This window comes from Pristis pectinata, chromosome 10 (genome assembly GCF_009764475.1).
Source record: "Pristis pectinata isolate sPriPec2 chromosome 10, sPriPec2.1.pri, whole genome shotgun sequence".
NCBI lineage: Eukaryota > Metazoa > Chordata > Chondrichthyes > Rhinopristiformes > Pristidae > Pristis > Pristis pectinata.
The window spans coordinates 95778688-95805028 of NC_067414.1; the positions used below are offsets into that span (position 1 = coordinate 95778688).

The 26341-nt window shown below is 43.9% G+C and overlaps 1 protein-coding gene across 3 annotated transcripts in view; it reads right to left on the bottom strand.

Annotated features, from left to right (window-relative positions):
• The window catches only part of lin9 (lin-9 DREAM MuvB core complex component), a 108802-nt gene that overhangs the window by 53672 nt on the left and 28789 nt on the right, over positions 1–26341 (bottom strand). For all 3 annotated transcript variants that reach the window (XM_052024722.1, XM_052024723.1, XM_052024721.1), the window contains exon 2: positions 1657–1689. In XM_052024722.1, coding sequence (XP_051880682.1) covers positions 1657–1689 — 33 coding nt within the window. The remainder of the gene's footprint in view (positions 1–1656; positions 1690–26341) is intronic.

Consider the following 26341-nt stretch of genomic DNA (forward strand, 5'->3'; position numbering starts at 1 on the left):
ATTGATGTAGTACAGGTAAAAACAATAACAGTACAGAGTAAAGTGTCACAGCTACAGAGAAAGTGGCACAATAGAAGGAAGTGGGTATGATCTATGGGTATTGTCATTACAGAAATGTAGCTGCAGGGTGACAAAAGCCGGGAGCTGAACATTCAGGGTTATTTGACATTTACAAAAAGGAAGTGGGGTTGCTGAGGTAGCTGAAGAAATCGTAGAGGCATTAGTAGTGATTTTTTGAGAATCACTGGAGTCAGGGAGGGTCCCAGAAGGCTGGCAAATCGCAAACGTGACACCGCTGTTTAAGAAGAGAGGGAGACAAAAGGCAGGAAATTATAGGCTTATCTCAGTGGTGGGTAAGATTTGAGAGTGTATTATTAAGGATAAAATCTCAGAGTACTTGGAAGTGCAAGATAAAATAGGGTGAAGTCATCATGGCTTCGTTAAGGGGAGATCTTGTCTGACAAATCTGTTATAATCCTTTGAGGAGGTAGCAAGCAGGAGAGTCAGTCGACGTTGTTTACTTGGATTTTCAAAAGGCCTTTGACAAGATGCCAGAAACTAGGCTGCTAAGCAAGATGAGAGCCCATGGTGTTAGAGTCAAGGTACTAGCATGGATAGAAGATTGGCTGACTGGCAGAAGACAGAGCGTGGGGATAAAGGGGTCCTTCCCAGGATGGCTGCTGGTGATTAGTGGAGTTCTGCAGGGGTCAATGTTGGGACCACAACTTTTCACTTTATACATTAATGATCTAAATGAAGGAGCTGATGGTATTGTGGCCAAGTGTGCAGATGATACCAAGATAGGTAGAGGGACAGGTAGTGTCGCAGAGGCAGGAGGAGTTGGGCAGGTTGGGAGAGTGGGCAAAGAAGTGGCAGATGGAATACAGCGTAGGGAAGTGTGGGGTTATGCACTTTGGTAGGGAGAATAAAGGTGTACACTATTTTCTAAATGGGGAGAGAATTCAGAAACTGGAGGTGCAAAGGGACTTGGTCATCCTAATTCAGGATTCCCTTGCAGTTTGTGTCAGTAATAAAGGAGGAAAATGCAATGTTAGCATTTGTTTCGAGAGGACTAGACCACAAAAGCAAGGATGTGCTGCCGAGGTGTTGGTCAGGCTGCATTTGGAATATCGTGAGCAATTTTGAGCCCCGTATCTGAGGAAAGATGTGCTGGCATTGGGGAGGGTCCAGAGGAGGTTCACAAGAATGATCACAGGAATGAGGAGCGTTTGCTGTCTCTGGGCCTGTACTTGATGGAGTTCAATACTGAAAGGCCGAGTGGACATGGAGAGGATGTTTCCATCAGGAGGAGAGTCCAGGATCCGAGGGCACAGCCTCAGAAGAAAGGGACGTCCCTTTAAAACTGAGATGAGGAGGAATTTCTCCAGCTAGAGGGTGGCGAGTCTGTGGAATTCGTTGCCACAGAGGGCTGTGGAGGTCAAGTCACTGGGTGTACTTAAGGCAGAGATCGATAGGTTCTTGATTGGTAAGGGGGAGTTAAAGGTTACGAGGAGAAGGTGGGAGAATGGGGTTGAAAAAAATTCAGCTGTGATTCAATGGCAGAGTAGACTCGATGGGCCGAATGGCCTGATTCTGCTCCTGTATCTTATGGTCTTATGAAGGATATTTACTATTACAAAAAGAAACATGCCTTACCTTTCAAACTCACAAGAGCCTTTGCTGACGAGCCTGCAAGTGGAAAACAATGAAAATTAGTTTACCAAGCATGAACTGAAGCTTTAAAGCATAATTAAAAATCATATTTTCAAGTCACAAGCTAATTTAGTTATCACCACTAACGTCTCATCAGCTCACCTACAAAGAAAACAGCCGAGGAGTATTTAGTGACTGCGAATTCAAGGGTTGAAACTGCTCTCCAGCTAATTCATTCCATTCCGTCTGTAAGGAAACTAGTTTTCGCCTTTAACCCTAACACACCCTCTGCCTCCTGGTCTCTGGTCTACTTCGGCACTTCACCTCTTCACAACCCCAGCCTTCCCTTGTCTTTAGGACCACCCAAAAACCCAGGCTGACCCTTCCAAGCAGTATTGAAGTAGTACTGCACCGCCAGAAGTGCTGTCCTTCAAATGGTAATTGGTTTATTATTGTCACGTGTACCGAGATACAGTGAAAAGCTTTGTTTTGCATGCCATCCATACAGATCATTCCATACATAATTACATCAAGGTAGTACAAGGGAAAACAATAACAGAATGCAGAATAAGGTGTTACAGTTACAGAGAAAGTGCCGTGCAGGCAGGCAATAAGGTACAAGGGTCATGACGAAGTAGATTAAGAGATCAAGAGTTCATCTTTATTGTATAAGAGGTCCGTTCAAAATTACAAAGAGAGACTTGGGAGGCTGAGGCTGTTTTTTTTAAGAGAAGGCAGAGGGGAGTTTTAATGGAGTGGATAATGGGAGGATGTTATTACTGGTATTGGTTTATTATTGTCACATGCACGGAGATAAAGTAAAAACAATTTTGTTTGCATGCCAGTCAGATCATGCCATACACAAGTACATTGAGATGGTAAGAAGAAAACAGAATATAGTGTTACAGGCACAGAGAAAGTGCAGTGCAGGTAGACAAATAAAGTGCAAGAGCTTCAACGAGGTAGATTGGACAATAAAGAATTCATCTTTAGCATGTGAGAGATCGATTCAAGAGTCTGATAACAGCGGGATAGAAGCTGTCCTTGAGCCTGGTAGTAATTAGTTTCTCAGTCTTTTACATCTTCCGTCCAATGAGAGGGGGGAGAGGAGAGAATGACCGGGCTGGAAGGGGTCCTTGATTATGTTGGCTGCTTTACTGCAATGGCAAGTGTAGACGGAGTCCATGAACGGGAGACTGGTTTGAGTAATGGACTGGGCTCAACTCTTTGCAATTGCTTGCGGTCTTGGGCAGAGCAGTTGCCGTACCAGGCCGCGGCGCATCCGAATGGGATGCTCTCTATGGTGCATCTGTAAAAATTGGTGAAGGTCATTGGGGGAAGTTAAACTGAGGCCCCCTTGTCCTCTCAAATGAACACGAAAGGTCCCACAGCACCACCGTGAAGAGCAGCAGGGGAATCCTTCCTTGTTCCCAGCCACCATTTCTCCACCAACTAACATCACTAAAACATTAATATTAAAAGCAGAACATGCTCTCCGCAGGTCAGGAAGCGCCGTGGAAAGGGAAACAGAATTACGGTTTCAAGCCAACCCTTCATCAGGTCTGAATGGTAACTCTGAAAATTTCTCTTTCCACAGATGCTGCCTGACTTACTGAGTGTTTCCGGCAACCTCTATTTTTATTTGAAAGAGTGAACATTTCAGGTCAAAGACCCTTTATCAGCCAAACCATCAACCCTAGTTCTATTTCCAGGTACACTGCCTGATGTTTTAGCATTTGCAATTTTTTTTTTTAAATTCACAGATTAATAGTTTTTTTCTAGAAAAAAAGAAACAGGCCCTTTGGCCCAACTTGTCCATGCTGACCAAAATGCCTATCTAAGATAATTCCATTTGTCTGCATTTCAACCATATCCCCTCTACGTCCCTTTAAGTATTGCAATTGTACCCACCTCTACCACTTCCTCTGGCAACTTGTTCCACACACCCACCACCCCATGTGTGGAAAAACTTGTCCTTTGAGTGCCCTTTAAATCCTTCCCCTATCAACTTAAGCCGATGCCCTCCAGTTGTAGACTCCCCTACCCAGGAAAAAAAGACTACCTACCCTAGCTATGCCTCTCATAATCTTATAAATCACTACAAAGTCAGTCCTCAGCCTCCTGTGCTCCAGGGAAAACTGTCCCAGTCTATCCATTCTCTCCTTATAACTTAAGGCCTCCAGTCCAGGCAATATCCTCGTGAATCTTTTCTGCACCCTCTCTAGATTAACGACATCCTTCCTATGACCTGCACACAATACTCTAAGTGTGGTCTGACCAACATCTTGTACAATTCTTACAGCACAGCTCAGCACATCACGGAAACAAGCCTCCCCTTCATGGAGTCTGTCTACACTTCTCGCTGCCTCGGTAAAGCAGCCAGCATAATCAAAGACCCCACCCACTGGGGACATTCTCTCTTCTCCCACCCCCCCAATTGGGCAGAATATATAGAATCCTGAGAGCACATACCACCAGGCTCAAGGACAGCTTCTCTCCCACTGTTATAAGACTATTGAACAGTTCCCTGGTACGATAAGGATGGACTCTTGACCTCACAACCTGTCTCGTCATGGCCTTGCACCTTATTGTCTGCCTGCACTGCACTTTCTCTGTAACTGTAACATTTTATTCTGCATTCTGTTATTGTTTTATCTTGTACTACCTCAATGCACTGTGTAATGAATTGATCATATTCAAGACGTTTTTCGCTGTACCTGGGTACATGTGACAATAATAAACCAATTTAATGTTCCAACTCTTGCACTCTATGCCACAGCTGATGAAGACAAGCATGCCATACGCCCTCTTCACCACCCCGTCCACCTGTGTTGCCACTTTCAGGGAACTAAGTACTTGTACCCCTTGGTCTCTCAGTTCAACACCACACCCCAAGGTCCTGCCATTCACTGTGCACGTCCCACCCTGGTTTAATGTCCCAAAATGCATCAGCTTGCACTTGTCCAAGTTAAATTCCATCTGCCTATTCCTTTTCCCACTTTCCCAGTTGGTCAATATCCTGTTGTAACCTTAGACAACCTCCTTCACTGTCCACACCACCCCCAATTTAGGTGCCATCTGCAAACTTACTAATTTTGCCACCTACATTTTCATCCAAATCATCAACAAACAACGGGACCCAACACCGATCCCTGCAGCACATCACTGGTCACAAGCCTCCAATATGAAAAATAACCCTCCACTACCACCCTCTGCCTTCTACACCATCAATTTTGTATCCAGTTCGCTAGCCTACCCTGGATCCCACGTGTTCTAACCTTCCAAACCAGCTCGCTTATACAATGAGATGGACTCTGACACGATGATCTACCTTGTTGTGACCTTGCACCTTATTGCACTGCACTTTCTCTGTAGCTGTGACACTTTACTCTGTACCGTTATTGTTTTTACCTGTACTACATCAATGCACTCTGTACTAACTCAACGTAACTGCACTGTGTAATGAATTGACCTGCACGATCGGTATGCAAAACAAGTTTTTCCACTGTACCTCGGTACAAGTGACAATAAAAAACCAGTACCAAGCAGGACATCAACAATGATCTTGCTGAAGTCCATGTAGACAATGTCTACCACCATGCCCTTATCAATCTGCTTGGTCACCTCTTCAAAACCCTCAATTAAGTTCCTGAGACGCGATTTCCCAGGCACACAGCCATGCTGACTACCCCCAATCGGTCCTTGCCTTTCAAAAGGCAAATAAATCGCGTCTCAGAATCCCTTCCTGTAACTTTCCCACCACTGATGCAAGGCTTACTGGCCTGTAGTTCCCTGGCTTATCCCTACAACCCTTCTTAAATAAAGGCACAACATTAGCCATCCTCCAGTCTTCCAGTACCTCACCTGTGGCTAATGTGTTGATTTTCTTTATTGAACTGTATTATTTAGTCATTATCGGTACTGATTGCTGGGCACAATTGTCCACTGTAGTTCCATTACAACAGCAAGCACTTTGGGACACAAAGGTTGCTGCAGAAAAGTAGGTCTGCCTTTATGTTCTGGGACAGTTTGCCATCCTCAAAAGCATTCCACAAATTACTGTTCTGATGTGTCTTCCCACTGTTAGACATTAGGGATGGTTGTTTCATTACACTGAATTTGCTACATAAACACTTGCTGTAGGAGAGCCTTGAGCTTACCCAATATTGTGGCTTTAAAACCTTGCCCATTTAAAATACAAGTGCTGTATAAATAGCTGGTGAGGATAGAGATGATGTTACAACCATCGGGGAGGAGGTACAGGAGCCTGAAGACCCACATTCAACAATACAGAAACAGCTTCTTCCCCACCACCATTAGATTTCTGAACGGTCCATGAATCTATGAACACTATCTCGTTATTCCTTTTATTTTTGCACTATTTAGTTTTGTAACTTATAGTAATTTTTATGCCTTTGCAATGTACCTCTGCTGCAAAACAACAAAGTTCATGTCATATGAGTCAATGATAATAAATCTGATTCTGATGTGGAGAGGATGCAAGACACCAGGACAGAGATGATCAGACTCCTGTTTCACAAACAGGTAAGCGATATTGATTAGCACCAACTAACAGTGCAGGCTTGAGAAACTGAATAGTCTATTCATTCTGAATATTTTACTCAATTATTTTTGGGACAGAGGATGTACAGGACTAAGATTAAACAAATGGTGGGTTTGCTCGTACAAGAGATAAGATATCTTTATTAGTCACTTGTACATCGAAACACACAGTGAAAATGCATCTTTTGTGTAGTGTTCTGGGGGCAGCCCACAAGTGTCGCCACACTTCCGGCGCCAACATAGCATGCCCACAACTTCCTAACCCGTATGTCTTTGGAATGCGGGAGGAAACAGGAGCACCCGGAGGAAACCCACGCAGGCATGTGGAGAACGTACAAACTCCTTACAGACAGCGGCAGGAATTGAACCCGGGTCGCTGGCGCTGTAATAGCGTTATGCTCACCGCTACACTATCTTTCAAAAAGCATCAGAGTTCCAGGATACGAACAAGGCCCAGCCATTCCATGGGCTCTAGAGTATCAGCAGACCCGTACATTGTATAGGCACAGTTTCTCAGCCTGTGCACAGGACCAAAGCCAGATTTATGCACTCCCAGTGGACATGGATGGAAACTTGATTTTTGCATCTCTCTGGCTTGCTGCACTGAACCCAAGCTTATCCCTGAAGAGATCAAAAACCACAAATTTAATTAAAATGGAGACACGTGGATGCTGGAATCTGGAGCAAAGTAAACACTGCAGGAGAAATTCAGTGGGTTAGGCGACATCTGTGGAGGGAAATGATCGAGACCCTTCATCGGGACTGGGAGTGGAGAGAGGGGAAGGGGTGGGGCAAGAGCTGGCAAGTGATGGGTGGATCCAGGTGATTGGCAGATAGTCAGGTGGGTGAGGGAAGGGTGGAGATAGAGGTTGGGAGGTAAGGGATGGAGGCAACAAAAGGCTGCAGATGATGGAATCTGATAAGAAAGAAAGATGGTGAGTGGAATCAAGTATGGGAGGCGGGGAGGGCAGATGGGAACGGGTGGGACGGGGGGGCGGTAAGGGGACCCAGTTGGAGGAGTGTGTGGGTGACGGGCAGATGGAGTGGGAAGGGGAAAGAAACTGAGCAGTAGAGGGCTTGGGGTGGTTGGTGTTGAGGGAGGATCTGGGTTTTCAGTTTAAGTGCATTTAATGTAGGAGAGTGGCACAAGAGTCTTATGAATGTTACGACATCAAGTCATAAAAACCTATTAATAGAAATGATAAACACTTGGTCAGAAGTAACTTGAGGCGCTTGGAGACACTTTGCAGTAACACCAGAGCTTTGGCCACAGACGGCCATCAAATGTGGGATAATTGAAATCAGAGATTGGAGCAGCACAGAGACCTTGGAGGATTGTATAACTAGACGTTGTTACAGGAATAGGAAGGAGTGAGGCAATGGATGGGTTTTGATACATGTTTAAAGAATTATGCCAGCCAACATAGTAACCCTCTGTGGCAAAGACAATGGATTAAACCAGAAACCAAGCAGCTCAGGGACTGGAAGCTTTACAGCTTAGCCATCTCACTGTTTGGCATTACTTCAGCTACTGGCTTACACCTTCCCCCGAGAACCTATCATTCTCCATTACTGAGATGAGCTGCGCTCTTCGATATACCAGAGTCCTCACAGACTATTCTGAATTCCCTCAGTGGGCAAAGAGGAATTTGATGAATGCCTGAACTCACATCTGCTTCCCTTTCCCTCCAGAAATTCCAGTGCTAAACAAAACAGTTGCTTCGCAACTACACGTCTGCCAACAAACCAGAGACCCAAATAACTCAAAGGGAGCCTGCAATGAAATTGAACTGTATCATCCAAACAAAACTAAATTTATGCACATATATGTAGGCATTAAAAGGCCCTGTATCTATGAAAATTACATGGTTTACCCTTAACGATTGCTCATTAGGGAGAATGTCACGGCTGCACTAAGGAAGGACACCTTGGAGGGCTCAAGCAGCAAGGCCATATGGGGAGAACACAGAAATAAGATAGGTCAAAGTCTAGTTTATTGTCATATGCACAAGTCCACGTGTGCACAGTGCAATGATAAACCTACTTGCAGCAGCATCACAGGCGCATAGCATCAGATATGCAGCATTCACAAGAATAAATTAAACAAAAACTACACATAATTTTGTTTTATACAAGAACACAATTAGAACAAAAAAAAACAAAGTCCATTTTAGTGCAAAGTGATCAAAGTGGTCACAGTGTTGCTAAACTCTAGTGATTAGGGTTGTGCAGATTGGTTCAAGAACCGAATGGTTGCAGGGAAGTAGCTGTTCTTGAACCTGGTGGTGTGGGACTTCAGGCTTCTGTACCTCCTGCCCAATGGTAGTTGCAAGAAGATGGCACGGCCCGGATGGTGGGGATCTTTGATGATGGATGTTACTTTCTTGAGGCAGCGCCTCTTGTAGATACTACCAATGGCGCAATCACTATAATAGGGTTATAACATAGGTTTCCCAATAGCTAGGGAAGCTAGTGGAAAAGATATACATGGAACACGGAAAGATATAAAAACAGGGTTAATGTAGTGGGTGATTATAACTTCCCCAATATTGACTCCCTCAGTATCAGGGGCTTAGATGGGGTAGAATTTGTTAGGTGGATCCAGGAGGTTTTTTGAAACAATACATAGATAGTCCAGCTAGGGATGGATCCGTACTAGACCTTGTATTGGGGAATGAGCCTGGCCAGGTGATCAAACTTTCAACTGGGGAGCATTCTGGGAACAGTGATCATAATTTTTAAGATAATTATGGATATGGATAAGATTGGTCCTCAGGAGAAAATGCTAAATTGGGGTAAGGCTAATTATAACAGTATTAGGCAGGAAGTGGAGAAAGTAGATTAAGTGCAGCTGTTTGAGAGTAAATGTACATCTGACGTGTGGGAGTCTTTTAAAGGCCAGTTGATTAGAATGAAAGACTGGCATGTCTCCGAGAGGATGAAAGAGAAGGATGGCAAGGTTTCTGAATCTTGGATAATGAGAGATATTGCAAGTCTAATCAAAAAGGAAGCATATCTAGGATTTAGGAAGGTGAACAGGGCTCTGGAGAACTTAAACAAGAAATTAGGAGAGTTAAAAGGGGTCACAAAATACCCTCGTCAAGTAGGATTAAGGAGAATCCCAAGGCATCTTATACATACATTAGGAGGAAGAGGGTAGACAGGGAAAAGGTACGTTCACTCAAGGACAAAGGAGGGGATTTATGTGTGGAGCCAGAGGAAATAGGGAGGTCCTCAGCGAGTATGTCACATCCGTATTCATCAAGGAGGACATGGACGATGGTGAGATTAGGGAGTGGTATGTTGATACTAAGGAGGTGGTGGCTTGGATATCTTGAAAAACGTTAGGTTGGTAAGTCCTCAGAGAATGCGTTCCCCAGTAGTAGGGAAATTATTGAAGAGCCTTAGGGAGAGGATATATTCACATTTGGAAAAGCAAGGACTTATTAGGGGATAATCAACATGGCTTGTGCAGAGGAGGTCCTGCCTCTCAAATTTGATTTGAGTTTTCTTTACAGGAAGCGATTCAGATGATTGTTGAGGGCAGGGTAGTGGATGTTGTATACATGGACTTTAGTAAAGCGGGAGGGTCCAGAAGATTAAGGCATAGTGGATCCACAGTAAGTTGGTCAAGTGAATCCAAATTCAGATGGTTATTGAATGCAGAGTGTAATGGTGGAGGGGAGGTTTTCTGACTGGAGATCTTTGACCAGTGGTGTTCCACAGGGATCAGTGCTGGGACCTCCTGTTTGTAATATATATATTGATGATCTGGGTGAACACGTAAGTGGTCTGATTATCAAGTCTGTAGATGACATAAACATTGGTGGAGCTGTGGATAGTGAGGAAGGTTGTCACAGAATACAGCAAGATATAAATCAGTTGGAAACGTGGCCAGAAAAATGGCAGATGGAGTTTAATCCAAACAAGTGTGAGGTGATGCATTTTGGGAGGCCATATGCAAGAGGAAAGTACACAGTAAATAGCAGGACCCTTAGGAACACTGATGTACAGAGGGATCTTGGGGTGCAAGTCCATAGCTCCCTGAAAGTGGCAACACAAGTAGACAGGGTGGTAAAGGCGGCACATGGCATGCTTGTCTTCATCAGTCGGGGCACTGAGTATAAAAATTGTGAAGTCACACTGTAGCTGTATAAAGCTTTGGAAAGGATGCAGAACAGGTGCAGGATGTTGTCTGGACCGGAGTGTATTGGTTATAAGGAGAGGTTGGATAAATTCTGGAATGTTTTCTCTGGAACGTCAGAGGCTGAGGGACAACATGATTGGAATATATAAAATTATGAGAGACATAGATAGGGTAGAGACAATAGTTTTCCCCAGGATGGAAATTTCAAATACTAGGAGAGGAAGAAAGTTTGAAGGAGATTTGCAACTTTTCTTTTTAAAGAGTGGTAGGTGCCTGGAACGCACTGCCAGGAGAGGTGGCAGAGGTATTTAGAAAGTATTACATGAATAGGCAGGGAATAGAGGGCTACAGACCATGTGCAGACAGATGGGATTAATTTAGATTGGCATCATGGTTGGTGCAGACTTGTTGAGCCTTCCTGTGCTCGACCGTTCTACGTGTGTTGAGCTGTGTCATGCAACAAGAGTAGAAGATTTGGTGCAGTTTACATTTTGTTAGGGAGAGTCAAACAATGCTAGAATGACATTGATTATCATTTGTAATCCAAATAATAATTGTGATGGAAATGTTGACTTGAGTTTTCTACAACAGATACATTTAAAATTTTTATGACTATAGTACACTTTTGAAAGAAAGTTTATCAAATACTACATTATGAAGGCACTGCCCTTTCATATAGATGCTTTTGGCTGGAGTGCACACCAGCTCTGGGGAAGAAGTTCCATGTGCGTTGGCCACCCTCCCGCACCTTGTCCACAGTCAGTGTTCAGGTAGGAAGGGAAAGGCCAGTCCTGATCTTAATTGAAATGAACAATGACTTGCCAGTCAGTGGTCAATGAATAACAGCCAGGAGCAGGAGTTATAAAAAGAGAGTTTGCTTGAGGAATGCTGACCCCAACATTTTTTTTTAATTTCTAATTTTTGGGATCTGGGCATTGTCCACAGTCAGTGTTCAGGTAGGAAGGGAAAGGCCAGTCCTGATCTTAATTGAAATGAACAATGACTTGCCAGTCAGTGGTCAATGAATAACAGCCAGGAGCAGGAGTTATAAAAAGAGAGTTTGCTTGAGGAATGCTGACCCCAACATTTTTTTTTAATTTCTAATTTTTGGGATCTGGGCATTGCTGGCAAGGCATTGATTGACCATCCCCAAGAGCCCTTGAAAAGGTGGTGGTGAGCTGCCTTCTTGAACTGCTGCAGCCATTCTGGTGAAAAGCGTTCACACAATGCTGTTGGGGAGGGTGTTCCAAGATTTAGATCCAGCAACAATAAAGGAACGATGAAAACAATTTCAAGTCAGGATGTTGTGGGACTTGAAGAGGGACCTGGAGGTGATGTTCCCATGCAAATGACACTCATATTTCATGCTGGTAGAGGCCACTGGATTGGCAATATTCTCGGTGAGTAACTGCAGTGCATTTTGTAGATGGTATACACTCCGGCCACAGTAAAGGGAATTCATGTTTTGGGTGGCAGATGGGTACCAGTCAATGAGGACATCTTCAGCATGAAGACAGGACATTCTTGAAGGAGTGTGAGAGTTGACCACTCCTGTCAATGCTATCATGGACAGATGCAACTACCGTAGATAGGTGGTGAGGATAAGCTCAAATTGGTCTATCCCTTGTGTTGGCTTCCTCATTATCTGCTGCAGCCATAACTTTCAGGACACGTCCAGCTCAGTCAGTAATGGTGCTACCAAGCAACTCTTGATGCTGGGAGGTGAAATCCCCCAACTAAAGCACATTCTGCACCCTTGCTACCTTTAGGGCTTGTTCCAAGTGTTGTTCAACATGGAGGGGCACCGATTCATCACCTGAGGGAGAATGGTATGTGATAAATCAGGCAGCATCTTCCTTGCCTACGTTTGACCTGATATCACAAGACTTCACAGGGTCTAAATCAATATTGAGGACTCCCAGGCTTCTACCTCCTTACCTGTGGACTATTGTACTCTACCCTTTGGGTGGCTGTCCTGTCTGCAAGATAAGGTGCACTCAGGATTGAGATGGAGGAATTTGGCACATTGTCCACAAGGTAAAGACTCAGTGAGAATGACAATATTGGTCTACTGGCTAATGTGGGGATAGCTCTCCCAATTAAGACAAGACATTTATTTCTTTATTAGTCACATGTACCTCAAAACACACAGTGAAATGCATCTTTTGCGTAGAGTGTTCTGGGGGCAGCCCGCAAGTGTCACTACTCTTCCTGCACCAACATAGTATGCCCACAACTTCCTAACCTGTACATTTTTGGAATGTGGGAAGAAACCGGAGCACCCAGATTAGGATACTGGTCTCCAGATGTTTGCAAGAGTCAAGGCTGACCAAGTTTGCATTAACTTTGGCTTGGCTGAATGCAGCACCTAGGTTAATGCCAGATAACGTGCCGAGTATTCTTCTTTAATGTTTCAATGTACAGTACAACTAAGCGGCTCGCTAAGCCATTTCGGAATCAACCAATCCAGTGAGTTTGGAGTCACATACAGGCAAGACCAGGAAAGGACTGCAGACTTTCTTGCCAGAAGGACATTAGAGAATCAGACTTTTGTTTTGAAAAAGATTTGATTTTTTTTGTTTAATTACAGATTAACTGACCTTAAATTCCACAGCTGTCATGGTACAGTTTGAACTCTGGTCTCTGGATCGTTAGTCCAGGTCTCTGGGTTACTAGTCCAGTGATTTAATCACTGTGTTCCAGCGTCTGTTAATCCAGCAGAGTTCAGTTAACCAAACAAAGAAATGAGCCTTGGTCTATCATCCAGGAACCTTTCAAAATCAACCAGAGCTCCAGTCCAAGTAGCCCATCAAAATCTTATTTGTTTCTCTTCACAGAAGCTCTATTTCCAGAATTGTGCTTACAAATGTTGCAGGCTAAACTACATAATGCAAGGTGCCAGTCAGCACCTGTGGGCAGAGCTGATAGAATCCTACTCAAACAACTTAAATGAGTTTTTTGATGAGGTGATGAGGGCGATTGATGAAGGTAGAGCTGTGGATGTTGTCTACATGGATTTTAGGGCATTTGACAAAGTCCCTCATGGGAGACTCATCCAGAAGATTAAGATGCATGGGATCCAAGGTGAATAGGCCGTTTGAATTCAGAACTGGCTTGCCCGTAGAAGACAGAGGGTAGTGGTCAATGGGACTTATTCTAGCTGGAAGTCTCTGACTAGTGGCATTCCTCAGAGATCTGTACTGGGACCTCTGCTGTTTGTGATGTATATAAATGACCTGGATGAAAATGTACATGGCTGGGTTAGTAAATTTGCAGATGATACGAAGATTGGTGGTGTTGTGGATAGCATAGAAGACTGGCAAAGGATACAGCAGGCTATTGATCAGTTGCAGACATGGGCGGAGAAATGGCAGATGGACTTCAACCTGGCCAAATGTGAGGTGTTGCACCTTGGGAGATCAAATGTAACAGAGACAGTACGCTGTTAATGACAAGACCCTTAACAGTTTTGACGAGCAGGGAGATCTTGGGGTCCAAATTCATAGCTCCCTGAAAGTGGCTACACAGGTTGATAGGGTGGTAAAGAAGGTATATACTAATCTAATCCCAGTTGCCTACACTAATCCCAGTTGTCTGTATTTGGCTCGTATCGCTCTAAACCTTTCCTATCCATGTACCTGTCTAAATGTCTTTTACGTTGTTATTGTACCCTTTCTCTCTGCCTACATCCTTTATGGTTTTAAATACGTCTTTGTTTCCATGGAGAACAACCCCAGCTTCTATCCACAGAACTAAAGCCCTTAATCTCTGGAAGCATTTAATAAATCTCTGGAAGCATTTAATAAATCTCTTCTGCACCCTTTCTAGGGGTTTTGCATCGAAAGTGTGCTGCCCAGAAATGGACACAGCATTCCAGTTGTGGCCAAGCTACAGTTTTATAAAGATTCATCATGACTTTCTTGCTCTTGTACTCCATGGCTATATAAGTAGTCCAGTATCTTGCATTCTTTTTTAAATGACTTTCTAACCCTGTCCTGGCACTTTCAAGGAACAGTGGATACGTACCAACTTTCAGCTATCACCTCTCACATTCTGGTACCATTCCCAGTCTCCTCCCTCCCTCAACTGCCCATCACCCGGATCTACCCATCATCCGCCAGCTCGTGCTCCACCCTTTCCCTCCACCCTTTTTGGACTAGCTGTCTCCCCCGCACGCCCCCCCCCCCCACCACTCCATTTCTTTCTAGCCCAGATGAAGGGTCTTGACCCAAAACGTCGGCCATCCATTTCCCTTCATAGATGCTGCCTGACCCACTGAGTTCCTCCAACCCCTTTGTGTGTTGCTCCATACATACCAAGATCTGTGTTCTTTTAATCCTTTTAGTAATGTATTTATATAGTCTCTTCTCATCCTTCCAACCAAAATGCAACACTTTTGCCTTTCTAAATCATTGGCACCACTTAATCACAACATATTTTCTAAGGAGGCTGTCATTTAGCTCATCGGGTTTATACCAATCCTCAGAACAATCCCAACAGTCCCCTTCCTCTCTTACTTACCATTCAGCCATGGTAGTGTAGCGGTTAGTGAAACGCTATTACGGCGCTAGCGACCCGGGTTCAATTCCAGCCACTGACTATAAGGAGTTTGTACGTTCTCCCCATGTCTACGTGAGTTTCCTCCGGGTGCTCTGGTTTCCTCCCACATTCCAAAGGCGTACAGGTAGGAAATTGGGGGCATGCTATGTTGGCACCAGAAGAGTGGCGACACCTGTGGGCTGCCCCCAAAACACTCTACGCAAAAGATGCATTTCACTGTGTTTCGATGTACATGTGACTCAAAGATATCTTATCTCTTATTTCCCTGTAACCTATGCCTATTAATTCTATCCTGACTGCTCCTACAACCCACCTACACAGGGAGTAATTATTTTAACCGATTAACCTACCCTACAGCTTAGGGATGTGGGAGGAAACTAGAACACCCACGTAGTCACAGAGAGAAAGTGCCAACTGCACAGAGACAGCACCCCAAGATCAAAACTGAACTCCAGGTTTTTGACGCTGCAAGGCCCCCACCGTGTGCACCACTGTGCCACCTAAAACCTAGATGTTCATCTGCTTCCTAAACAAATAGTGATGGTAATATTTTAAAAACAAAATTGAGCTCCAGGGAAAAATATTCCAAAGAGAACTCATTAGAAAATCAGCAGTGGATTTGGGAAGTTAACGGATAGAAGTACAAGGGTTAGGTGATGAAAACTGCCAAACTGCATTTCATCTAAACACTTGCAATGGGCCAAAATATTTTGCATTTTACTCAGAATAAAGGTCATGCTGTGAACTAAAACTAGGAATATCCTGAATTTAATCATATAAACTCTTTTAAAAGCATAAGGACATCTAATTGATCTGTACAATCAGTATGCAAGACAAGTTTTCCACTGTACCTCGGTACAAGTGACAATAATAAACCAATACCAATACCAAGAAGACTACATGATTCCTCAAGTCTGCTCCACTCAAAAATACAACCGAAGTTAATCTACTACCTCTACTCCACCCAATTCTGAAATTTCTCAATTCCCATAGTACCCTGAATCCATCACTCAGTTTTGAATCTGCTCCTGAACCGTAAAGGCCTCTGAATGGAAAATTTCAGGCATTCACAATCTAAGTGGCGACACAGGAGAGACTGCAGATGCTGGAATCTGGAGCAACACAAAGCACTGGAGGAACTCAGCGGGTCGGGCAGCAGCTATGGAGAGAAATGGACAGTCGACGTTTTGGGTCGGGACCCTTCATCTGGACTGAGCGCTCAGTGTGTTGCTTCACAATGGAAGTGGCGGTTTCCCTTCATCTCATCTAAATGCTTCTCCCAAAACCACATCCCTTAGTCTGAACACACAAATTGATTCGAGATGTCGTAACCAACCTTTATCGTGCAGATGAGCAAGATGCAGAGGCTAGGGTTTGAATGGAAGTAACGTGCTGGAATAAAGGGAAACTGGATACGAAGATCTCCAGAAGGCATCTGGTACGGTGCCATGTTAACTGGTGGAGCAATGGGTTCAATCCAGACCGTGGTAGTCTGTGTGGTGTTTACACACTCTCCGTGAGCACGTGGGTTTCCTTCCACATCCCAAAGACATATGGGTTGGCAGGTATTCGACCATTGTAAGTTACCCCAATTGTGTAGGTGAGTGGTAGAATCAGGGGGAGTTGATAAGAATGTGGGGTAAATAAAATGGGACTAATGTAGAATTAGCGTAAATGGGTGGTTGGTGGTCGACGCAGATGGTGGGTTGAAGGGCCTGTTTCCCTGCTGTATTACTTTACACCTCTAAAGATTTTTGCAGAAACAGCTCGTGATGCAGGAGATAATATTTTGGTGTGGGTAGAAGATTGGCTGGCTAACAGAAAACAAAATGGGTCTTTTTCTGCTTGGCAAGATGTAATGAGTGGTGTGCCACAGGGATCAGTGCTCAGGCCTCAACTCTTACAGTTTATAGAAATGACCTGGATGATGGGACGAAAGTTATGGTTACTCAGTACCTACCAGATACTGAAAGGCCTGGATAGAGTGGACATGGAGAAGATGTTTCCGTCAGTAGGAGAGGCTGGGATCCGAGGGCACAGTCTCAGAATAAAGGGATGTCCCTTTAGATGAGGAGGAATTTCTTCAGCCAGAGGGCAGTGAATCTGTGAAATTCATTGCCACAGAGGGCGGTGGAGGCCAAGTCACTGGGTGTATTTAAGACAGTGGTTGATAGGTTCTTGATTGATAAGAGGGTTAAGAGTTACGGGGAGAAGGTGGGAGAATGGGGTTGAAATAAACTATCAGCCACGATTAAATGGCAGAACAGACTCAATGGGCCGAATGGCCTAACTCTGATCCCAAATCTTATGGTCTATAACTTTGCTGATAGTAAGAAGATACGTAGGAAAGTTGTGGAGGATATATGGAGGCTACAAGTGGATAATGAATAAGTTAACCAAGTGGACAAGTATCCATCATGTGGAAGACAATGTGAGAAAATGCAAAGTTGTCCATTTTGGCAGGAAAAAAAAAAGCACACCTGCATAGAGAGATTGTAAAGCTCTGAGATGCAGAGGGTACCCAAGTGCACAATTTGCAAAAGGCTAGTATGCATGTACAGGTAATTATGAAAGCTAAAAGAGTATTATCGCTTACATAGGGCAATTGAACACAAAAGTACAGAGGTTATGCTTCAATCACATGGGGCATTGGTGAGACCACATCCAGTGTACTGCATGCAGTATTAGTTGGCTTATTTAAGTTTGAATGTTAATGCATCGGAGGTTCACTAGACTGATATCGAGGATGGATTGTTTGTCTTACACAAGGAAAGGCTAGACAGGCTGGGTTTGTACCTGTGACTTTAGAAGGGAAAGAAGAACTTGATTGAAACGTAGAAGAATTGGAGGGTCTTAACAAGATGGATACAGAGAGGATGCTTCTTCTTGTGGGTGAATCTAGAACTAAAAGGGTACTTCAGCAGGTCAGGCCACATCTGTGAGAAGAGTTAGAGTCAACGCTTCAGGTCAGAGACCCTTCAGCAGAGCTGAACAAGAGACAAACAAAGCTTGTAAAGCTGCCAGGGTCAATTTGTAGGGTAAATGTGATGAAGGGTTTCTGATATGAAACATTGACACTGGTTCTCTTACCAGATACGGCCTAACTTGCTGAGTATTTCCAGCATTTTGCTTTGTTTTAGATTTCCAACATCTGCAGTTCTTTTGACTTTCTAGAACTAGGGGTTACTGTTTTAAAAATAAGGCGTCACCCGTTTAATACCAATGAGATGAAGTTTTCTCCGAGGGTTGAGTCTTGGGAACTCTCTTCCTAAAAGGGTATGGAGTCTTTGAACAACAAACAAGGTGCAGTCTGCCTGACCCGCTGAGTTGCTCCAGATCCCAGCACCTCAGCCTCTTGCGTCTACAAAGGCTTTCAGGTTTTGAAGACGGAGATAGATAGGTTCTTGATAAGGGGACGAACCATTGGGATTGTGGAGATGCACGTGCAATCAGATCAGCCGATCGTCTGTCTATTGGTATCCGACAGCGAGTTGGTACTTTTCCATTGAAATGGATTGCAGTTGAAGTTGGCAACTTGCTACAAATGGCCAACAGAAAAACATAGGCAGGTGGGGGGGAGAAAAGAATCCCATCTGAAACATTAATCCATTTCAAATGTCACCGATTATGGTCCTAATGAGGATTAAAGGCTCTAAGACTTAGGGAGCATTGGCAAGCAATTTGACAACAAGTGGTTGCACTTCCAGGACCACTGGTCAGGGGGTTAAGGGATAGAGCCCCGTATGGTCATCTTAACCTAGGGATGCCAAAGCTTTCATCAGGAGGATATTACAGAATGTTTCCCCAAATCCTAGCCCAAAATACTATTAATGGAGTTAGAATAAATACATGAAGATGACGACCAGTTAACAGCAGAAATAATTTAAACTTTGCTCTTTGCTGTGGACCCAACCTCATAACAAAATCATCCTGGTTGCATTCTAAAGCCACATAACCACAGCTTTTCTTCGTTTCTTAATGCTAGTTTGCTTCTCAATGTGGGCAGAAATTTAGGCAAAGGTAGGAATTATTGATTACTATTGCTTGCTTTTTCAAGGTGATTTCTTAAAATTGTACTTAGAAAAAAATAACCTGATTAATTTCTCAGGAATATTGAGAAAGTCAATTGGGGGCTTGGATGAATCCCGTTATTCGGATGTGGGATGGAGTAGACAGTGGTCCATCCCTAGCTGCCTAGAGAGGGCTAATGCCTTGACTTTGAGCCACTGCAGTCTCTGTGGCAAGGATTCCCAGGGCAACGTGGAGACAACAAATGGAATGTTGATACACATCCACGTCTGGATGATCTGCCACTTGAGGGGGTGACATCCTCGTGATGCCTTCGTTTACAAGATTTAATGCATCCACTTACATTGACCAAAGGAGGGAGACAATTTTAGTCTCTTTGGCCACAAATTTTAAACGACAGTTATCTCACATTTGCACCAAAACAGCTTCAGTGTGAAATGACTTTCATTCTTCACCAGTCAGAATGTACTGTAACAAAAGTCTGTAACCACAAATGTGTGGTTTTCATGGTCTGTGACAGTGAAATCCAGCTTTGAGTCACCTGTGACACAGATTTTTCTTTAAGAGAAGGGGGAGGTTTCACCAGAACAATTCATAATAATAGACTTACTGGTACTGGGACAATGATCTTCAAAGAAGTTAGGAAAGTTTTGGGAGGTGGGATGGAGGAGCTTGCTAGTGAGTCAATTGTCAAAAATTAGTGCTCCTGGAGATTCCAAAGTTTCGAAAGATAGGTGTCCAACATGAGATGTAGCTGTTCCAACTGACTGATGGGAATTCGAGAGAAGGGATCAAGCATCTAAAATAACACGCCTGCCTTCCAAGCAGCAATCATCATTTCACACCAAGTATTTCTTAATGCTTTGAAAATAACTTGTATTTGCTGGTTGCATCATAAAGACTGTGCTTGCTGTGGCGATGACTAGTTCAAGTTGGACTTATACAGCGAGGCTTCCTGAAGCTCAACGATCAAGGAGCATTTTTCTGCTTTGAGAGTTCAAGATTGAGCAAGCAAAAGCTCAGCAAAAGGATGGCTGCACATCTCTTCTGCTAGTCCTGTATAGTACGGACAACAATGAAACAAAAAGGTAAAATTATCCCAAGGGGCATCAGACATAACTTGACATTAGATCAGAAAAAGATGTTGGTGGTGTTATGAATAGTGTAGGGGATTGTCGAAGATTGCAGAGGGACATTGATAGGATGCAGAGCTGGGCTGAGAAGTGGCAGATGGAGTTCAATCCGGAGAAGTGTGAGGTGGTGCACTTTGGAAGGACAAACTCCAAGGCGGAGTACAAAGTTAATGGCAGGTTTCTGGGTAGTGTGGAGGAGCAGAGGGATCTGGCGGTCCATATCCACAGATCCCTGAAAGTTGCCTCACAGGTGGATAGGGAAGTTAAGAAAGCTTATGGGATGTAAGCTTTCATAAGTCGAGAGATCGAGTTTAAAAGCCGCGAGGTAATGATGCAGTTCTATAAAACTCTGGTTAGACCACACTTAGAGTACTGTGTCCAGTTCTGGTCACCTCATTATAGGAAGGATGTGGAAGCATTGGAAAGGGTGCAGAGGAGATTTACCAGGATGCTGCCTGGTTTAGAGAGTATGCATTATGAGGAGAGAGTAAGGGAGCTAGGGCTTTACTCTTTGGAGAGGAGGAGGATGAGACGAGTCATGATAGAGGTGTACAAAATATTAAGAGGAATAGATAGAGTGGACAGCCAGCACCTCTTTCCCAGGGCACCAATGCTCAATACAAGAGGGCATGGCTTTAAAGTAATGGGTGGGAAGTTCAAGGGAGATATCAGAGGAAGGTTTTTTACCCACAGCGTGGTTGGGGCATGAAATGCGCTGCCTGGGGCGGCGGTGGAGGTAGGTACATTGGTCAAATTCAAGAGATTACTAGATAAGCATATGAAGGAATTTAAAATAGAGGGATATGTGGGAGGAAGGGGTCAGATAGTCTTAGGCGAGGTTTAAAGGTCGGCACAACATTGTGGGCTGAAGGGCCTGTATTGTGCTGTACTGTTCTATGTTCTATGACAGATTTTTCTCATGGAAGGTCTCACACTTGAACGTCCTGTCTATCAATCCAGTCTCTAGTCTCTCGAGATGCCAAGCGGAGGTAAGAGGTGCTTTCTGCAACACATCTCAAGGGCAACTTAAATTGGAAACAAAAATGGCAGAAGTACACAATTCAGCAGAGATATCTCAAGATAATGTTCCTCCATTCTTTCCCATACCTCTGGATGCCCTTTGCATCTAGAAATCAATATACCTCCTTAAATATATTCAGCCACTCGGCCTCCAAAGCCTTCTGTGGTGGAGAATTTCACAGCTTCACCACCCTCTGAGTGAAGAAATTTCACCTCATCCATCCCAGATCTCTTGCCCTATAACCCAAGACTGTGACCCTTTACTTTCCCTGGTTGTGGTGTCTAGAGTCTGGAACATCTTCCCCACATCCAGTCTGTCTAAGAGTGCCAGAATTTAATTTTCAATTAAAAACCCTTTCATTCTTCTGAACTCAAGTGAATATAAACCTCATTCTGATCTCTCCTCAAACAGCAGTCCCACCATACCTAGAATCAGTCTGGTAAATCTTTGTTGTGTTTCCTCTGCGGCAAGTTGATCCTTTCTTTGGTAAGACAATCAAATGTACAGATATTCCAGGCCAAGGCCTTGAATTATTGTACAAAACATCCTTGTTCCAGTACTCAAATCCTCTTGCTATGAAGGTCAACATTCCATTTGTTTTCTTAACTGCTTGTTGCACCTTCGTGTATACTTTCAGTTACTGGTATACAAGAATACAAGGTTCAGACTTTTATCACTGGAGCGTAGGAGAATGAGGGGTGATCTTATAGAGATGCATAAAATCATGAAGAGCATAGAAATGGTCAGCGCTCACAGTCTTTTTCCCAGGGTTTGGATATCAAGAATTAGAGGGCATAGGTTTAAGGTATGAGGGGGAAGAGATTTAATAGTAACTTGAGGGGCAAAATTTTCACCCAGAAGGTTGTCAGTTCATGGAACGAGCTGCCAAAGGAAGTGGTTGAGGCAGGTACATTAACAACATTTAAAAAAAAACACTTGCACATGTACATGGATAGGAAAGGTTTAGAGGGATATGGGCCAAACGCGGGCAAATGGGACTAGCTTAGATGGGAATCTTAGTTGGCATGGACCAATTGGGCCGAAGGGCCTGTTTCCATGCTGTATGACTATGAGTCTAATACCAAAATCACACTATATCAACACATCACATCCAACACTATTTAAATAATATACTGCCTTTGTTACTGAAGTGGACAACCACATTACATTGCATCTGCCATTCACTAGATCCATCACCTTGAAGTCTCTTTGCATCCTCCTCACGACCTCATTCCGTTTCCTGCCATCAGCAAACATCAAAATATTACACCACTCCCTGCAGCTTAACAAGCTTCTTTTGTCTCCTTCCCAGTTCTGTTTCTCTTCCCACACATGCTGCCTGACATGAATGTTTACAGCATTTCCCACTTTAATTTCAGCTGAAAATATTGCATGGTCTGGGCAGAGGGCTCATATACGACATCAAGACACAAGAGATAGATACTGGAAATCTAGGGCAACACACAAAATGCTGGAGGAACCCAGCGGGTCAGGCAGCATCTATGAAGGGAAATGGACAGTCGACGTTTTAGGTCGAGACCCTTCATCAGGACTCTATCTGAAATGTTGACTGTTCATTTCCCTACATGGATGCTGCCTGACCTGCTGAGTTCCTCCAGCATTTTGTGTTGTTCACATATGAAATCCCAGGATTGGCAATTTAACAATGAGCAAGAACAAAAATTAGCAACCACAAAACAGCTGCCTGCTACAATACATTAACGTGCAGCCATCAAGTCACGAGGAGCTCACTTACACACACTTGGAAGTTCAACTGAATCATGATAACAAATTTCAAGAACATCCTTGAGATACTTGCAATCTCCCAAATCTTTTGGGGAAGCAGTCAATATTCTTAAAGCTTGCCTGCATGATCAACACAGTAATTATTAGACCTTGGTACCAGTTGCATGATCCACACTGAGAGCTGGTCACTGGGCTTGGGTTCTCAAGGTGCGTTTGTCCTTTCAACCAAGGTGGACAAGATAGATTACTCCTCTCATCTGAAGTGGCTAGTTGGAAGTGCTTGGTGCATAACTGCTTTAGCGTGTGTCTGGTAGAATTTTGGAGCTCGTCCCCCAATATCAAATGCTGCTAGACCAATTATTAATCAGGTCTGAAATGTGATGAATTATTTACTCAGGGCATTAAAGGATTCAGGACAAATCCCCACATATGGAAGAGAGAAAGAAAAACATCAGTGTCATCACGATATTCTTGAGGGCCTTCAAGTCATCCAGGTAAGTGGAAATAGGAGTAGGCCACTTGCCTCTCAAGCTCATCCCCCATCAAAGAAATCCTGGCTGATTTGAGATTTACAAATCCACTTTACCCCCACACACCTAAATAGCTTTGATTAATTTCTGTCAGCATCAGATTGTAATTAATAATGAACCTAGCATCAATTTAGGTTTGCCAAAGGGCATTCCAAATTTCCTCCATGAAGAATTTCTCTACCATCACACTCAAAAGGTGAGATTATAATATTTAGACTATGCTCCCTAGTCCTAGTCCATCTAACCAGTCAAAATAACCTCTACTTATCCCATTTATTCCCTTAACATCTTGAATTAAATCCGTCTATTACCTTCAAAACTCCAGGGAATGACACCAGTCTGTACAACATCACCATTTTACCTCAGAATGCAGGTAACAAGCCAGAAACCCTTCACTGCCCTTCCCTCAAAACCAAGGTATCCCCAAGGGAGTGGTGCCCAGAACTGTTCACAGAACACAGGTACAGTCGCTGACTGCATAATCAGCAGATAATTTTGTATAAGGCAGGCTCTGAGCTCATCTTAAATCGACCAGAAACACAGCATTTGACTGTTTCAAGAACAAGAATTCTCCCTGCAATGTTTCCTGGTAGTAGTCACCTTGCCCTACTTCAGCAGTCTAATTAAAGCAACATTCCACATTTACCTTCCATTTTCTCTTACATCCCAACTTCAAATTAGATCACAGAAACAGAACGCACAAACCATTCACCTGCTCTCCCATTCAATTAGGTCACAGTTGATCAGCACCTCAACTCATCTTGGATTTGATACAGGATCAAACAGCTTTTAGTGCCAGATTCCCACTAGCATGTGTGGGGAAAAAAAGCATCACCTCATTTTGGCCTTAAACTGTCTCGTTTAGATTTTGTCCTGAGTTCCCACCACAGGAAGCAAGGTTGAACATATGTGGCCTTAGCTTGCTATACTCAGTGGACAGAAACCACGTTCATGCAACCTCTCCTCCTCTTAACCTCTAAACGTAATGCTTTGCTGACTGTACACCATATCCTGGAAAGGATGCGTTGGCCTTACAAAGCCCCCATTGTCTGCATTATTACTCTAGATGGGATCCAAGCTATGCCAAAACTCCCTGATTTCTAGCCTCTCTATATGGATCAAATCTTCAACATTAGACGTCAGGAATTTTTTTCGCTCTGCTCTACCTCCAGAACTGGACAAACAACCTTGTGTGACCCAAGATGGACGGATCTCATGATGCTGTCTGACCAATGGTTTGATCAAGCCATCTTCAGGCAACACACCAGCTACAAAAAAAAACTACGTGCAAAGTACGGTGAAAGGGAGTGAATTGATACATTTTATTTTATGTATAAGGATGCAACATACCTTGGACATCTTTGTGAAGATCTCTTTACTCAATGCCAGCTACTTTTTAAAAGATGACGTTTCCTGTTCTTTGAAGCTGTGCACGATGCAGCATTCACACTCCACACTAGACATTGTAGACAATTATTTCTGCTGCCAATTTCCACCCTGCTCTCACTTTCACATGGTTCATTGTTGACATTTCTCTTTTTGGTTCTTTCTCAGTTGGCAATAAACATCCATTATCTGCCCACAGTTACCTTGATTAAACTTCCATCTACCCTTCAACCTGTCAGGACCCCATTCCATTCTCCCAGTTCTTCTATCTCCGTCACATTGTAGTCCATCTGCCAGACCCTTGCCCACTCACTTAACCTACCATATCTCTCTGTAGACTCTCCACATCCTCTGCTACATCTATTCCTTGGTTTATTGCCTGTACCACTGTAATGTTTTTATTTGGTGGCCTATAGACAACTCCCACCAGTTATTTTTTCCCTTTGCTATTCCTAAGGGCAGGTACGGTAGTGTAGCAGTTAGTGTAACACTATTACAGTGCCAGAGACCCGGGTTCAATTCCGGCCACTGTCTGTAAGGAGTTTGTACGTTCTCCCTGTGTCTGCATGGATTTCCTCCGTGTGATCCGGTTTCCTCCAGCATTCCAAAGACATATGGGTTAGGAAGTTGTGGGCATGCTATGTTGGCACCGGAAGCGTGGCGACACTTGCGGGCTGCCCCCCAGAACACTACGCAAAAGGTGCATTTCACTGTGTGTTTCGATGTACATGTGACTAATAAAGAGATCTTATCTTGTCTTATCTGCTCCAATGACTAGAATTTCCACACAGGTACGTACTTCTTCCTGGTCATTGGCTTTCCTCTACCATCATTGACAGAGCCCTTGACTGTGTCTCATCTATTTTCCCCACACCTCTCCTCCTGGACAGAAGGATAGAGTCCCCCCCCCAGTTCTCACCTTACACTCCACCACCCACCTCATTTGCAATTTCCACCATCTTCAACGAGATTACACACCACCAGACAAAACTTCCCCTCCCCTTTCAGTATTCCAAAGGGACCATTCCCTTTCACGGTCCCCGCTCCTCTCCGCCCACCACTCTCCTCTCTCTTCAGTTTCCCCACACAACCGCAGGAGCTGCAATACCCATCCTTTCACCTCTTCCCTTCCCACCAACCGGGGACCCAAAGTCCTTCCAGGTGAGGCAGCAATTCAGTTGTACTTTCCCCCAATCTAGTGTACTGTATTCACTGCTCACAATGTGGCCGCCTGTACGTTGGGGAAAACGAACGCATATTGTGTGACCGCTTCGTGGAACACCTGCATTCAGTCCGCAGGCTGACAGAGATTCCCGTCGCCTGCCACAATCTGACTTGTCTGTGTCCTGTTATAACAAGGCCCAAACCAAGCTCGAGAAACAGTACCTTGTTTTCTGTCTGGGTATGTTGCAGCCCTCCAGACTCCATATTGAAGTCTACAACTTCGGGTAACTTGCTTTGCTTGTATCAGAATGGACTACTTCTGCTGCAGGTCATCCATCTGTAAACTGGACTCGTGCTTCTCTCTGTTCTCATTGACCTATCCAAGATGCAAGGCCACGATGATGGCCTT